Source organism: Apteryx rowi, unplaced genomic scaffold (genome assembly GCF_003343035.1).
Source record: "Apteryx rowi isolate R43461 unplaced genomic scaffold, aptRow1 scaffold_157, whole genome shotgun sequence".
Taxonomy (NCBI): domain Eukaryota; kingdom Metazoa; phylum Chordata; class Aves; order Apterygiformes; family Apterygidae; genus Apteryx; species Apteryx rowi.
This window is the reverse complement of record NW_020447830.1, coordinates 319,729-336,329: the sequence shown is the minus strand read 5'-3', so window position 1 is coordinate 336,329 and position 16,601 is coordinate 319,729. Positions and strand designations below refer to the sequence as shown.

The 16,601-nt window shown below is 38.0% G+C and overlaps 1 protein-coding gene across 2 annotated transcripts in view; it reads left to right on the top strand.

The window, feature by feature from the left end:
* The window catches only part of SUPT3H (SPT3 homolog, SAGA and STAGA complex component), a 284,473-nt gene that overhangs the window by 190,080 nt on the left and 77,792 nt on the right, over nt 1–16,601 (top strand). For both annotated transcript variants that reach the window (XM_026059416.1, XM_026059415.1), the window contains exons 4-6: nt 2,953–3,039; nt 4,241–4,331; nt 6,139–6,275. In XM_026059416.1, the coding sequence (XP_025915201.1) occupies nt 2,953–3,039; nt 4,241–4,331; nt 6,139–6,275 (315 nt within the window). The remainder of the gene's footprint in view (nt 1–2,952; nt 3,040–4,240; nt 4,332–6,138; nt 6,276–16,601) is intronic.

Sequence of the window (16,601 nt, the reverse complement as noted above, 5' to 3'; positions counted from 1 at the left end):
CCAGAAGTGCTGTTGTAGCCTCAGGTGTGAAAAGTCATCATAGCCCTTAAAATCGCAGGTATTAGCTGCAGTCCCTGGCAGTAGACCCGCTGCCCAGGAGCTAAAAATCCACGAAATTAAGGAATCGGGGCATATTGCATATTAACGGTAGCTCTGGGACAGTCCAATAAGACAGTTGGCTATAATACTAATTATAGCGGAGCGCTCATGTTGTGGTTTGAATGAGTCAATTATGTGTGCGTTAGAACTATAAATACATCTCCCCCCCCCCCCAGCCTAGGCTGTGTGGGATGTAATTTTTTTTTAATTGCTTGGATACATATTTACCTGAGCATAGCCTGGTTTCCCAGGTAAATATGTGTGTACCAATGCAGAACTCATTATGGTCTGTTTGGATAAATAATCCATATTTTATACCTGTACGGGAAGTAATTATTTTCCTATTTTGCTCTCTTTAAGCCAAAGAAATTAAATACTGTGGGTTCATTACTTAAAATAAAATAGATGCAAAATTCAAGGCAAAATGCGAATAAAGTTTTCATTGTTTTGGTAGCAACTAAGAATATTTTTTCCAGGATTTGATCTTGTTTTTATCCCAGAATAACTCCGCTAAAGTAAACGCTGTTATTCTGGATTTACTTAGATGCAAACTGGGACATGAATTTGGCCTACTACCCTTCATCTCCCTTACTTCATCGGGCAAGTCCTGCGAGTAGCTTGCACACAGTCTTTTCTTTACGTGACACTGTCAAGTGTTTATCATTTGGGAAAATACCGTCTTTCAGCTGCACACGGAAATTAAAACACCCGAATTTCATGGTAAGAAAATTAGTGCGTCTAATAGATATGGTCCTATAGATGTCAGAGAGCTAGAGCGTACGTTCCTGCTGGATACTTCTGCTGCTGTTTTATATGGTATTTGGAAAAGCTGTGTTGTGTTATCACCATGGTAAGGTCAGTTTTTGTAGCACTTATAAACTTCCTTGGGCCAGAGTCGGCCTTGGCGCAAATCCATTAGCTGCAATGGATTTACACCAGAGCTGCATATTAGCTCGTTCCCGGTAAAATTATTTTTATCCAGCTCTTTATATTTTACATTCAAAATATAAGTACCTTGTGTGTCCTCAAACGAATCGCAATAAGAAACACTTTGCCTCGCGCCAAAAAAACACGACGATCATTTTTCACGTTGGTGCTTTCTTCAAGTCTGCTCAAGTCGGATTATATTACGGTGACTTCTGAATTCCCAAAAACTCTCCGGCCTCGATGACTCTCAGGGCCGATGGAGCGTTTGCAGGAGAAAACCCGAAGCTCTCGGTGCCGTGTGTTTTGTGTTGTGGATACCAGATACAGTTAAGGTTTTGTATGCGTGTGATTAGGGTGGAAAAAAAAAATTAATGCAGTCCAGTATTATGATTTATGGACTGAATCTTTTGCCCACTGAACACTTGCCAACACGAAAATCTTCCCCCCCACCCCCCCGTTTGGATATTAGAAACAGCTACTGTTTTTGTTGATCTTTTTAACTTCTGAATAGGCCTATTTCAAGTCATAGCAGCATGGGAGCTCAGATTAATAATATACTTATTCAGCCAGTGATACTGAGTGAAACCGTTGCTAGTGCGAGCGGGAGGGATAGGATTTCTTTAAATTATTTTCAGGTGCATTAATGCCTTTCTGAAAGAAGAATATGGAGATATTTGGAAGTAAATTAAATTTCTGCTCATTGATCGTGTTACAGGTGTGTAGGAGTTTTAATAGCAAGTTGTTTTTTTTTAAGACATCTCCCTTTTTGAGAACTTTTATGCTGGGCTCCCATGCAGTGCGTCCATCAGAGGGCGACAAGGATAAGAGCAAGTTGTGATGAAATCTTGCCTCTTGGACAGTGGTTTTGACTCTAGAGGAAAAGGAGCGTTCCATGCTGGGAAGCATCCTTTTCAACCCACCGACTCTACACCGTGACATCGCAAAAGTCACCATGACGTGGTCAAAGTGTAGACTTCTCTTGAGCGTTGGGTTGGTCCTTGCTAGCCCCGGGGCTTGCTGAGCATCTCCTTGGGCGAGGTTGCTTTCTGGTCTTGTGCTGCCTGGTCGTGTGCGACCAACCTGATTTCCTTCAAGTCACCAGCCCTAAAGGGAGCTGATGTGCTCGGTCCCTCAAAAAGAGATTTTTGCTCTTTACAACAGAATTGGAGGCGCCTTGGGCCTCTAGAGGCCCTGCCGTTTGGGCTGTCATGAGCGAGGGGAGGACAGCTCTCCGCTTCACGCTCCCTTGGCCACCTCCAATGGCCCCAGCAGCATCCCTCAGTCCTCTCTTTCTCTCCTTCGTATCCAAGTGGCCTGGTCTGCTCAGTTGGTGTTTTTCCAATTGCTTTATTAATAGAGTCGGTGTTTCCGATTAATTCCTTTTCTTTCAAATGAAATACCAATGTGCCTAACAAAGTCTTCATGTGGGCATGGTTTGTAGTAACGATAAGTCAAGTAAGGTGGAATTTCTTTCCAAAAATACTTAGGTAAGCTCTTTAAAATTAATATTTGTTATTCTAAAAAATTTGGAGAGGGATCAGCTCGCCGTCCACAGTTGCAGATAAAATGGTATGGAAAGAATTTGACATTTTTACGTTGCCTGAGAGAATTCTAAGTTCATTTCCAAGGCTAACACAGGGCAAGGAGGAAAAAGAGCGGGCTAGAAATGACCATTTTAAATATAAACAAAAAAGCTTTTGCTTGAGATTTGTCGAAAGCATTTCAAGCTTTTTGTGAAATTGTTGCTCGCTTTTTGGCTAACAGGAACAGAGCAAGTGACACCTTTGAGAGTCCCAGCTTGTGTTTTTAAGGTGGTGTATTTTGCCATATGCTAGCATGCAGAATGTTATCTGAACTTATTTAAAAACCTAGTGAATACAATTTTTAACACAGAAGCAACCATCCTAATTTATGCATTTATTTTAGTTGCAGCAAGCAGCTGAAGTTTCTCAGCTGAGGGGAGCTCGAGTCATCTCTGCTGAAGATCTCCTGTTCTTAATGCGCAAAGATAAGGTATAGTAATAAGACAGAAATGTCGTATTTTACATAATAAGCTGCTTATCATCGTTGAATGTGCTTGCTTAGCTTGTAGCAAAGAAATCTATAATCCATAAATTTAGCTTTGCTAAAAAGTATGGCTGCATTTCAATTGCATTATATTGTGCCCAGTACAATAATTGCATGGCATTGTAATTAATTCTCATTTTCTCCAATAACTTCAATTACCAGTTCATTTTTTTCACTAGCTTTAAGATGGGTGATGTGCCTTAGAACTGAAAGCAATTTCTTAATAATCGTGTAGATATGGATCCTTATCCCTTAGAAGCTTTTCCTATATGTAAAAATCAGTCATTCTGACGTCTCCTGCTTATGCAGGCTGCAGATGCAGGTGTGACGCTTGACAGTGTGACTATTAGATTTTCCTCATTTAAGCTGTCAATAAATCCTATCTTGCTTTTCTTTTGTAATAGTCTTCCTGTACTTTATCTCACTAAAATCTCCATATATAGAGATGGTCTTGCTTTCTCTGGATAATAGGTAGAGCAGGTCAATAAATAAAACCAGAATTTTCCAGGAGAACCCAAAGGCCAATTTCTTCAAATTTTGAAATTATTCAAAAATGCTTGTCGACCATTTTTATCAACAATATTTATTTTCCCTTTATCTTTCTTTTCCCTTTGTCCCCCCCCTTTTTTTTTTCTTTTCCCCTTGCCATTTGATAGGTGAAAGCAAATGATGAAAACATACCAAAATGAAACAACCCTAAAACATGAAAAACAGTTGCAGTGACTTTTTCTGATGTGATCAGTAAGGCTATATTGAAAACAGTGGTTAATATGGGTGTCAAAGATCATGGAAGTTGGCATTTATAGGTTTGAATTTGCAAAGTAAGTTACGGTTTTGGAGTGCCCAAAGGAAGCCTGAATTTCTGATGTTCTGCTTTCTGAAAGTCAGACCCATTACAGTCTCATGGTTGGCAACCAAAGTAACAAGGAGCCCAAATAAATATTTTTTAATGTGGAATTGCTGCTGACCTCGATGAACTATCCATGTATGGAAGTTCAGTGGAATAAGTTCTTCTGAACCTTGTAAAAATATATATTTACTGAATAATGTGTTAGACATTTGTATGCTTGTGTGTTATAAAGTTAGTCTAAATAAATAATAGCTATATATATAATATTAATTAATATCAATGTATTTTTTCTCTTAGAAGAAGCTTAGAAGGCTACTTAAGTACATGTTTTTTCGAGACTACAAATCTAAAATTGTCAAAGGCATAGAAGAAGATGACCTCATTGAAGGTAAAAACAAAAAAAGTATAATTGGGGGAGGTTTGATATTTTTTAAATGCACTGAACAGCTCAGTGGAAATTATTAATATCTTATCTAGATAGTTGTAGACACCAAAATATTAACTTCATGGTAGTTCTGTTTTAAATCTCTGCTTTTCGATTTGAATTACTTCAAAATAAAGTATTTCCTTCTACCTTCCAAATGATAAGTGAGACTGTTTAATGTCAGAAGTTTGTTGAACTAAGAAATGAGTGCTGATTAAAAGCCTAATTGATTTCAGCTTGTTTAATTTAAATGTGGCAGCTACTGTGTGCAAGGGGGAGGTTCATTTGAGTGGACATTTCTTAAATTATTATCAAAGAGTTTTGACATCTTTTACAAAAAAAAACCAACAACACATAATCTAAAGTTATTTAATACTAATATGTGACCTGGGCTTGTTTGCTGTGTTGTTCAACACTTCAGACTTTGAATCTGCAGTTTAAAGAACAGGAAACACTTTTATTTCCCCATTCCATAAGCAAGTTACAGATTTTGTAACAAATGCATTTAAACCCCAAAGCTCTTTGAATTACAAAAAAGTATTTATCTCTGTCATATCATTTACTAGTATAAATGCATACAATTGCAGCAAAGTTTGGGTGATTTATACCAATAAACGAATTATAATCTCATTTACAAAAAGTTAAAACTTATCATAACAAATATAAATCTTACCATATTTTTATTGCAGTTCATTGCAATCTCCATGCGTCACTTTTTGTATTTTTAGCTTATTTCCTTTCTCGGAGCTTTAAAACAATTTTTTTCCCTTACAATGAATTCTGTATGTTTGGGTCCTCTGACTGTCCATATTAATGTTACCTAAACAGTGTACTTCTTGCTTTAACTTACTCAATTTGTGAATAAGTTTTTGTCAGCTCATTAGAGATTTAATTTGCCTGCATCATTTTATTTTCACAAAACATGAAAGTGTATCGTTTCATGCAAGCAGTCTGGCAGAATACCTGACTACTTTGTTTCCTTAACGCTTAAGTCCATGTCACTACTTAAAACAAATAAATGCTTTTCATAAGTCATTTACGTGCTCATGAAATGCTTCCTAAGCAGAGTTCATCTGCTAATTGAAGATCATGTTTTGGCTTTAGCAAATTAAGCCATTACTTTTTTTTGTGACTTGAGTGTCTTTATAGCTATTTTTCCCCTTAGAACAACAGAGAGCATCTCACCAGGGTTCTCTAGGCTTTGGCTGAGGGATGGCCCATCACCTGTAGTAAGAGCAGTGGAGTTGCATCTTAAGGTTTGTGTATGGTTGGCTTTAGGTTGCAGGTAATTAGGATGTTCGGATGTTGCTCATGCTTTTGGGAGAGTGTGTTTCCTCCATGTATTATATTACACTGAATGAGTTTTTTTATAAACAAAGAAGAGTGTTTTTTTCTGCAGCTCTATCCCCTATGGATCCTTTGGTGAGAAATAAGAATATATGGGCACTAGACACAGTTATAACAGGACATTCTCGTTACTGTTAGGCTTCCCACTGAGGGTGTCCCAAGCCGCTTGTCACAGTGCTGATGTATAACCTGCTGCAGCCTCCGGTGGGTGGCTGGAGGTCAGTGTCTTTAGACTAGATTGCTGCTGCAGCCCGGCGGTGGCTTCACCTCAGACATGTGTCACAACTTGCCCGAGGAGGACAGCAAGAACAGGCCTTTCCTGCAGAGCGTCTCCCCTTCAAGGCAACACTCCTCTTCACAGTTGGTTCATACGTGGGATAGCCAAATAACTTCAGTTTGTTGTTCTTTGTTTGCTCTTGCGTAGACAAATTCAACAGTAACAACACCAACAAACGGCAGAAACTTGCTCAAGACTTTCTCAACTCCATTGACCAGACTGGAGAGCTCCTAGCCATGTTTGAAGACGATGAGATTGATGATGTTAAACAAGAGCGGATGGAGGTAATTCCTTTCTTTTGTTGATACCCAGCTCCAGCAGAGAAATGTATACGAGACTTCATACATCATGCTGTCCCGATGCTTTTTTCTTGCTACGTATTAGATCATTATTATATATTTTTTTTTGTTTTGCCCAGATGGTCTAAAGGAATCTTATTTTCATATTTTTCCTATTCCTTCAAATGTTTCCTGATATCTAAGCAGGCATGCTGAGAAGGAAGATTATGAAAGGGTAGTTATAGATCTTTCTGTCTGTCATGTATTTGTATTTCCTTCCTGTAGAAAGCAGTTTCAATTTAAAAACATTTAACGCACATTTTTCACAAACTTTTTTTTTTCTTTTTTGTTATTCCTCGTTAGAAAATCCTACCTAGATGACAACTGATGGCTCTTTTCATATGACACAGATACAGATAAAATGAAAAATACTCTGTGCCTGCATGCTTCAATATACGTTCTTCTCTCCCTCCTGTTTTTGAGTCCTATTTTCTGATCTATGTATACACGAAAGGTATGTCTACATAATAGAATGCAGTACCATATCATTCCTAAAAAGCAAACTTGGGATCAGAAGCTGGCAGGCTGGCATGAAAGTCTGTGGAACCAGTGTGGTTTCGATACCAGCATTAGCTCACTGAGGCTTAGCTTTATCGGTACATGGCACTGTGTCGTAGCCAGTCTGCCCTATAGACCTTATTATCCCTGTGTCCTCTCTTTTTGTACCCTTTCAGCTCTAGAAGGTGGGTGCTTTGGTATGATGAGGTGTCTCTTGCGTTCAGTAACATTCGTCTGTTCAGTATTTGCTTATTTGGTCCTCATTTCACTTTCAGGATTTCATGGAAAATTCTAAGTAAGGAATAATCAGACTTTCGTCCTGCCCTGGATATAAGTCTCAGTTTTTCTTCTTTCTGGAGACCCTTTTCAGAATTGAGACATTTCCCCACCTTGTGTCCCCTTCCTTCTCACCATTAAAATTGTTCAATATCTAATCAGGAATCCTTCCTCATTAAGAATTTGATTAGGAATGAGTCCCATTCCTCCCTAGCTGAGAAGCAGTGTCCTAGAGGAGTCATTGCCAGCCACTGTTCGTGTTTTGGAAATGGGTGGTTGCTTTTCTTTTCTTTTAGACTTATTTATTCATTTATGTAAAATTTGTGTTTTGCATAAATGCAAACATACCCCTTGAGCTTTTGTGGACAAAAATAAATATGAGCGCTGTTCTGAATGGATCACCTATGTACTTGACTTTCTGCTATTCTTTACTCTTCCTTTTGTCATTCCAGTATAATTTTTTTTTTAGTCTAAAACAACTACACAAGTTGCCAGAAGTGTGAAGTTCACTGTCCCAGAGAAGGGCATATCTAACTTTCTGTTTATCTGTCAAGGAACGTGCCCCCCAAAATCACATAGTTATCTTTCATCTTATTGCATTTTTTTTTCTCACTAGACTCTAATTCATGAACTGTAAGATATGTATGTTTAAAAGTATTGGGTCTAATTCTTTTCCATATTGCTCTACTTGCATTACACTTTGTGAACTCTTGACCTGTTCCCATGTTAAAAAAAATCAAGATCTACTTATTTTAGAATAAGATCGTCATAAATTGTATACAGGCATGAAGTCAGTACTATGTATTTTCTTTCTTAATAGCTTTTAAAAGACAAAACAAGCAATATTACTTGAGACGTGCTACTCCAAATGTTTAAGATATTTTTGGCTTTGCTTTGTTTTGGATTTTGTTGTCACTTTGAGATAGGTAGAAGGGAGTCAACGATAGTAGGAAATGTGATCCAATCCTAAAGGAAGAGTTATTAGTGGATGGGGGTAATCTAGTGTATCACGTTTTCCTTGTGCAGTAGATTATATTTAATCCATGCTAAGTATTGGAGGAAATCCAATAGACACTTTAAAAATTCTAACAATGTTCTTTAAGGAATTAGTGTACTTAAATCATGAACTGTGATCTAAAGGCAATGTTCCTTTTAGGTATCAATTACCTCAGAAATGTGTGGTTATCTTGGTTTGGACAACTGCAAATGATTTGAGTTCCACTTTGCCCTGGGCCAAAATCATGCTAAGTTGTCCGGAGCAGATGATAAACATATATTTCTGATGTCATTATGGGCTGAACAGGATATGATTGTTTAGCAGTATGGTTTCAGTTATGATACAAAAGGCAAATATTGTTTATACTTATTTCTTTTAGAACATTTATAAAATTAGAGCTAAAACTTAATGAGGACTCTTGCTCTTCTGTGAGGTCTATACCATATTTGTGTCACTGAGGAGCAAGGAAAGCTCCGAGCCACTTTCAAGCATTAGTAGAGGAGAACAAACAGTTCTTCAGTTTTGACTGAAAAACATCCACTAAAGCTGTCATATTACATAGAAAGGTCATTCTTCTAAGAGTGTGTATCAAAGTTAGTGACTGTTTAATTTGAAGCAAGAGGACTATCTCTATCAGTAATAGTTATCAACAATGTACAAATGAAAGTCAAATAATTTTGAAATACATGTCAGAAATTCAGAACAAAATACACATCACTTTTTCATAGTATATGATTATGCTTTGCCTACAGTGTGATCAGATGACTCATAATAAGAACTTCAATAATAGCTATGAATAGTTGCAAAGCAGTCAACTGAACTGGTGAAGAAAAGCCGAACTAGTGACTGTCTCACTTCATACTATTAAATATTTTGCTCTCTCAAGCTCGCGGTGGAACGCCAATGATACGTTCCTCCTCAGCATGCGAACAGTTACAGCTGGAATAAAATATTCGAGTTCATAGCGGCAATTGGACTGTGCACAGTAAAAGAGATCTATCCAGATCATAGAAGTTGTCTTCATAGCTCCTGATAGTGTCTTGAGTGCAACGYGCGTAATGGTGATTTATCTGAACCCCCTTTTGGATGGTACAGAGGAGGCCCTCCTTTCCGCTTCCCATGAGAACAAGCAGAGCTGGCGTTGCTCGGGGATTTAATTTTTCCTCTGCTGCCTCTGGTATGCCCAGCMATCCACGTGGACAGTCCAACAGGATCAGGGCTTGCAATTTTGCTTCTTCTGTCTCTTGATCATTAAGAGGAGAGAATTGGCACTCCGCTGGGATTTGGCTGAATCAGAGGGGTGAGAAGGCATATGCATATTTAAGATCATCACGTTTTTCCATATTTGGCAGTTCAGGGTAGAGAGGTAGTCCTGATTGTTTGCATCTTTATGTTGCTGCTTTGAACCTCTCAGATGATCTGTTCACAGTAAAATTAGCTGCGGGTTTGGCTGTGATTTTGTGAATGGTCACTCCAGTCTAAATGAGAGAGAGCGCCCCTATCAGATTTACCATATCCAGTTATTAAAATCAGACACAGCTATTTTAAAAACTTCAGCTCACTTAACTGCAAAGCTGACTTGTATCTCGTTCTGTAAATGTCCATTTTTTATCATTTGTTTTATAGTGCTAATACCTCCCCCCCAGGAAGAAGTCTTCCCATCAGGCATCTGAACRGACGCACAAAGGAGCACTTCGAGCATCACGCCGTGAATGCTCTCGTTCAGGTTTTGTTCCCTTAGGATTAAAAGGAACACCATGCATCTGTCACTCTGACTGCTAGTTTTGGGATATATTTCCAACACTCAGCTGTTATGGGCAATAATTCAGTTGCAGCAGCTACCATAATGCTTTCATAGTACATTGCAGGTCTGAATAAACAGTGGAGGGAAAATAACTTCAATAGAAGAATACAGTACCTTGAAAGTAGGCTAAGTGCCAGGAAAAAAGTTAAAACTACATTTAGAAAGGGATCGGCTGAAGTTAGTGGCTCTTTAATGCATATTGTTCCATGAATTGTGTGTTAGGTATTTAAAAATTACAGCTACATATTACTGTTTGTAGAAGTTCACTGTGGATGTGATTTTTCCAGCACTTCTTATCAGTATATGTCCGTTAGTTGTAAATCATACTGTGAACTCTACAAATCTCACAGACCAGAATGAGCTACGTGCAAAATACAATATAATGTAATAAAGTGTAGGTGTATTTGGAATATATCCTTTGCTTACATAAGGTTAAATTAATCTCATTTAATTCTGTACACAGACAAAATTAAATGTCGCATGTTAGCCGGTCGCCTAGACTACTTTTCTAGCTGACAGAGCCAAGCACTTTGGGCGCAGTTCATCCCTACCCATCCCTATCCCACCTATTTTGGGATACAAGGAATTGTGCACTCGCTTTCAGTCAGGCAAATAAAGCAGATTAGGCATTAGTCTATGTCGACAGCAGTAAATCAGTGATTGAGAAGATTCCTTGGCACTGGAACATGATCACTGATATTGTTAAAATGTTATTTATCCTCTGTTTGGAGGCTCAGAGGGCAGTAGCACAGACACAGGTGGCTCCACGCTGATCTGGCATTTTTTAGTTCAGACAGCTGAAATTAGATGGCATCGTTCAAAAAAATCTATGAGCTCTTATGTTCAGGGAGTATCCGAAAGATGGTGTGGAAGTACTCAAATTCATCATACTAATTCAGAAAAGATGTACAAAGAAAATAAGCAGGAAATGATTTCAAAAGAGCTCTGAGGCCTTTTAGTACTACTGTTCTCATTTCACTGATGAAAATTATGCCAGTGTAAGTGCTATGTGGGGTCATTACTCTTTAGGGGATATCTGTTCATGCGGGGTGTATCAATAACAAACTGGAATTTGATTTAAAGCCCATATGGAAAGCTTAGTGCTGTAGTACAGACAACACATACTTAATAGAAACTGCATGCCGGAAGACAAACTATGAAGTTTTATATTACTAAAGCATGAGGACATGGTTTCTCAGAGCATGTTTTTTTTTTGATATAGAAGTTTTTATGGTAAACTTAAATCAGAATGGTTCGGTTCTAAATTATACTGTTTCTTCCAAAAGGATATTTTGAACTTTCTTACTGATTTTTCAGATTGTTCTTGATAGAAGCTATGTTTTGGGAAGGAATTTTGGCATTCAGTTAAGGAGTGACTTTTATTATTTCATGATATTGTGCCCAAACCTAGTAAGTTAATAATTTTTGGAATTACAGGTTGGAATCTTAGATTTCAACAGCTACAGTCTGTGAAAGAATTCGTCTTGGGGTAAGATTCAGCTCCAGATGAAGATAGTTGAATTCAGGCATTTGCATGTTAGCTAACTGTCTAATCTCCCCCTATAGTCCGTGGAGACCCAGTCAGCGCAGATAGTGGAGTCCAGAGAGGTATTCAGCTGACCAAATGTTTGTTAAAGCATCCTTAGTGAGCTTCCCAGCTCTTTAGACTCCACGGGACGTATTGTATTTTGTAGGGAATTTCTCTGTGCTGTCAGTGACTGTTCCGCTTGTATCAAGGCCAGATGTGGAGAGTGGAGGGGGAAAGATTAAGAAAAGAAGTATTGGAGGAGAAGTGAAAAAGGTTTGAGTTTTTGGGGAACTGTTAAAAAGGAGTAGTAGATATGCCTACCAAGTACGTATGCCTAATCTGATTCACTTGAGAGTATGGAGTGTAATCTCTGCTGCATTTTTCTGATATCTTTAAACATACTCACAGATCTACCATCCATTTATTTTGTGCTGGTCCACATATAGAATTGCATCTTGCTACTGTTATATGATTTACATGAGTAACTCAAGTTATAAGAGCATTATGGTAGATAAGCAGGCTACTGACGGCTCAAAAGAGTGTCACTATGATATAGCGTGATGGAATTTCTGAGCAGTTTTCAGCCTACTCTTTGAAGCCTAGGAGATTCTGTATGTACGTACGGAAGCACTGCGGAAATAAAATTGTATGAAAGTTTCAAATTTAGGCACTCAAAAGTTGGGAAATTGTAGTATTAAGATTGTCAGGATCATCTTAATTTGTTATCTTTGTGCATATGCATTGTAATGTTGTCTTTAATTACACGGTCATATAACTCTATGTTCCACATAGCCTTGGCTTCATTGAAAGCATGGAATGAACAACTCTTACTTAATGAACAATTCAGTGTTTGGGTAGGTACTATAGTGTTTGGGTAGGTACTATAATAATTACAAATTATTCAGGTCTTGCTCTGAAGAGAAGCAGGCTGCCTGCAGAAGTCTTGGAAGGTAATGGTGTCCAAAGCTATTAGGGCCTCTTATTTTCTTTAAGTATCATGAAAATGGAAGCCATCTAGGATGAATTTGTACCTAAACGTAGTTTGGCTTCATAAGGGACTGTTGAGAGAGTTCAGACCAGCTGGATGGCCATGGGTCAACCCTCACGTGCTACAAAAAATAAACAAATGGTAGCAGGCTAGGCCAAGGGACCTTAAGTTCTGAAGACGGTGTAGAAATAATCTTCCTTATTCTTTCCCCAACATTGTCCAAAATAGGCTAAGGGATCCCCATGATGGAACAGAGAAGGGCAAGCCGTATCTTTAAACTTCTTGTGTCTCGTGCTAGATTCCTGTATGGACTAAATAATTGCAGCCTTCAGTGTAAACCAGTATCATCCTCACCTATGTGTCCAGGCCAATAAATAGGAGGTTGTGTCTTGAATTCACTAATGACTAAGCAATGTACTCAAACAGGAGTGGGAAGGTTCCTGCCCAATATGATGTGCCCAAAGAGTTCCAAGGTCAACACCAGCTCCCTCTATACTGTCGAGTTCTTTCAATACAAATAGATACAAAGATATAAAAGGAGTGTAGATAGGACATTAATCAAGAAAAAAACTCACTTTATTCTGTAAGTATTTTTTTTTGTCAATATCCAAATATAGAGGGAATTAATTTCCCCATATCAGGCCACTCTGGTGTTTCCAGATGAGTACGAAGATAGCAAAATCAGTAGTGTCTGAACTGTAAATTAGCTGTCTGGACATCAAGGTCTTCGCAACCATTATTCAGTATGAAAATAAGCCTATTGGTATTAATGGTTTCTCTGATTACACACTGCTTGGGAATGTTTGGGAAACGGGGAAAATCACTATTTTGCTTGAGTAATGGTTGAATTGGTTAAAAGTAAACAAAATAAGCAGAAACGGTTTTTCATTATCTATGTATCTGTAAATACTACGTCATTCTCAGCAGAGCTGGAAAAACCTATCAAGTGGAAAAGGTTTCTCATTATAGCCAATGATATCAATAGACTTTTTACATTGCTACAGCTCTAAGATTATTAGGGCTTTCTCACATTGGGGTTGATTGCTATGGTTACATGAAGTGTGGTGCTTGTTTGGGTCTTCAATCCTAGTAAATTAATGTTGTTTTTAGAGCATTTTGGTGAATGTTGCTCATACTGCAAATTTAGGTGGTTTTGCTGAGAGGACAGGGTGTTCTTTGCTTTTCTGTCTTTTAGTTCTTTGAGTATTTTTTGCCACTTTTCGCTTTTTCTGAGAAAGAAGAAGATTCTGGACTGCTGTATTTTGTATTTTTTGACACCCAAATGACTGCATTTTACCTTAACTTTTAGAAGGAGACTTTACATATATTGCTTATATCTATATTTATATGTGCATATATACATATATATAAAAAGTGCTTCCACAGAGCATTTGATTGGGAGCCAAATGTAAGACTAAAAAGACTTTCTCCTTCTGAGTGTATTTTAATACTGTTTATTTGTGAGCTTGTGTTCATCATGTTTGTTGCTCAGATACCATGAGATGCATTGTAGATGGCATTAGATACAATAATTAGTCGTAGATGGAAATCAATGTTTAAATGAAATGTTAAATACTGGTCACCATACATTGGTATTTACAACACAGATGGTTACTGTATGTGTAAATTACAGAAAATTGTGAACAAGGAATGATGCTGAAGTCTAACACAGCTCCCATTAGTAGCAGCTTATAGAAATTGCTGTCATGCTTTAAAGTAATTAAACAAATTAGTGCTGATAAGTGTTTGTATTTTTGAGGTTGTTTGGAGATGGGGTAATGTCATTTTTTTTCTGTAAGATAGGATGTAATTCATATGCTTTTGGGAGAAAAACTAATTTTCCACGTCTTTGATGTCTTTCAGGAACAAATTATTAAACTTTTCTATCCAGATGTAAATGTCCTTTATAAAGCTCTCTTAGCCTATTGTTTAAGTCTGTACTGAATAAAGGAAAAATGGCAACAGTTTATTTCTTAGGGTACAATGTTAACCAAGCCTATATGGAGAACAGTCTTTCTCATCTCAAACTTTCCTGAAAGAAGTGTTCTCACTAGCATAAATCCGTTGTTGAGGCTTCGTTTTGCATTGGATTCACAAAATCTGATAGAAGAATCTTTTCAGTTATAGCATGAATGACAATCTGAAGGATCTCTAGGTCATTCCCAGCTCTCACCTGTTTCAAAGAGGAGATTTTCTGATACTATTGTGAAATAGGAGACCAAAACTTCAGCTCCTAGAGACGCAGTGTTCATGGGAGCAAGTTTCAGAGGCAGACACTTCTCTTTCTTCTGCCTGGGAAGTTCCTTGGTGCAAGACCCTGATGGCTGGTTGGCCGCTGGACTTTGGCAGGGTGGTTGGTTTGGCCAAGCTGCATTGTCCCCTCCTAAATTTCTCTCTCCTTCCCTTTAAGGATTCATATCACAAAAAGCCTTCCCTGGACGAAACTAAGCTCTTTTCTCAAATGAGAATGATAGAGGAAGGTTCCCTATGGCATGAAATAGAAGAGGTTTTAATGTTTGGGCTTTTTTGTTTCAACTGCCACAGAAGAGAAGAGGAGTCTGAGAGTCATCCTGGATTTAACAGATAGGGGAGAATGTTCAAAACTGATTTTCRGGAAAGAACTTCTCCCTACCTCACCCGAAGCAGACTGATATATGCCTTCCAGTCTTAGGTAGTGTCAGCTGTAATTTGTCTGAAGGTTCGTTTTTCTACCATTTCTGGACACCTCCAATATGTTAGAAGCAAGCTCCTTTTCTGCTCTCCTTATTCTGTGGATTTGTTAGGGCAATGATGATACCTTTCCTGGTGTTAGAATGTCTCCTGCCAGGAACTCACACCTAGTTTTAATCATGTTCACGTGGCAAACCTGTTAATACCTTCTTCAAAATTACTAAGAATCCCTTTCTATTAAATTGGCATTTACCCTCTGACAGCAGAGTGAGCAAGCTATGTGTCATAACAGCCCCTCCACAGTATGTAGTTTAAGGACAATATAGAGGAGTGTTGAAAGTCATTTTTAGGCTGCATCCCAACTAAATATATCTAAAATGAGCTCAGATCTATTGAGCTGCACAACTTAATGGGGAAAAAAAATCAATTCAAGGCCATTGAGTACAAAGATACTGCGTTTAGTTAAGGAAGTGCTTGATCCACAGATCACCAGCTGCTGTAAGACTATTCAGGGGAAGAATTATTATAAGCTTCTCTTGTATTTATGTTCTTCCCTCAGCTTCCAGGGCTGGCTGCTGTTGGAGACTGGGCTAAATGGAGAATTGCTCTGACCAACCTTAGGAACCCTAGATCACCTTCTTTTAGATCTTTCAGAGATCTAGATCTCTGCTTTTATTTTTTTTCTTTCTGACTACAGGATTAGCCAGGACTAGTGCAATTTTACTCCTCAGAAGTGAAGATGTCTTTTTGCTAGCTTCTGGTCTATAATGTCTATTATATCTGCTTGATTTTAGATAGGATTTTATGAACTCTTGTCACAGGCTCACTTAAGCAAAAATCAAGAATCACCTGATACACTTGGGAGTCACTCACTGTCTGCATATCATCCTCCTCCTTTAAATCAGTTCCAGTCTGAAAACTAACACATCACAAAACTTGATTACATTTTGCCCGCTTAGTAGGTATGAGTGTTGTCTTTTTTGGTTCCCATTTGCCAAGCCACCAAGGTCTCAGCTGGTTAGACCTATGAGAAATGTGGTTCCTTCCTACCTACATTCACACTGCAGTTTAGATATCATCAGAAAATCCAAGAGATTTGTTGCCTAAGGTGAAGGACATTAAAGGTGATCTGACAGTAAATACATTGTTTCTTATTTAATAAAGAAATATATTAGAAATACTAGCATTTTTGGTTTAATAGCTCACTCTGATAGGACTACACCTATGACCTAATACTAGAGTATTTCTAAGATAGGATCCTATGGCAGATTTTTGCTGTAAATATCATTTTAGTACCGAGAGTAAGAATGAGAACGCTAGTGTGATGATTAATGCAAAGTATGCATGTTCATACAGCTTTAGTTTTATTGGATTTCCATGTAAATTAACACATGAGAAACTTTCTGAGCATAGGACATCTGCTCTTAACCAGGGTAGTTACCTGCTTTTGTACTGCAGGAGCATGTTCATATTGTCTTGAAGCATTTCTTTCTCTTAAAGTGTTAGACTCA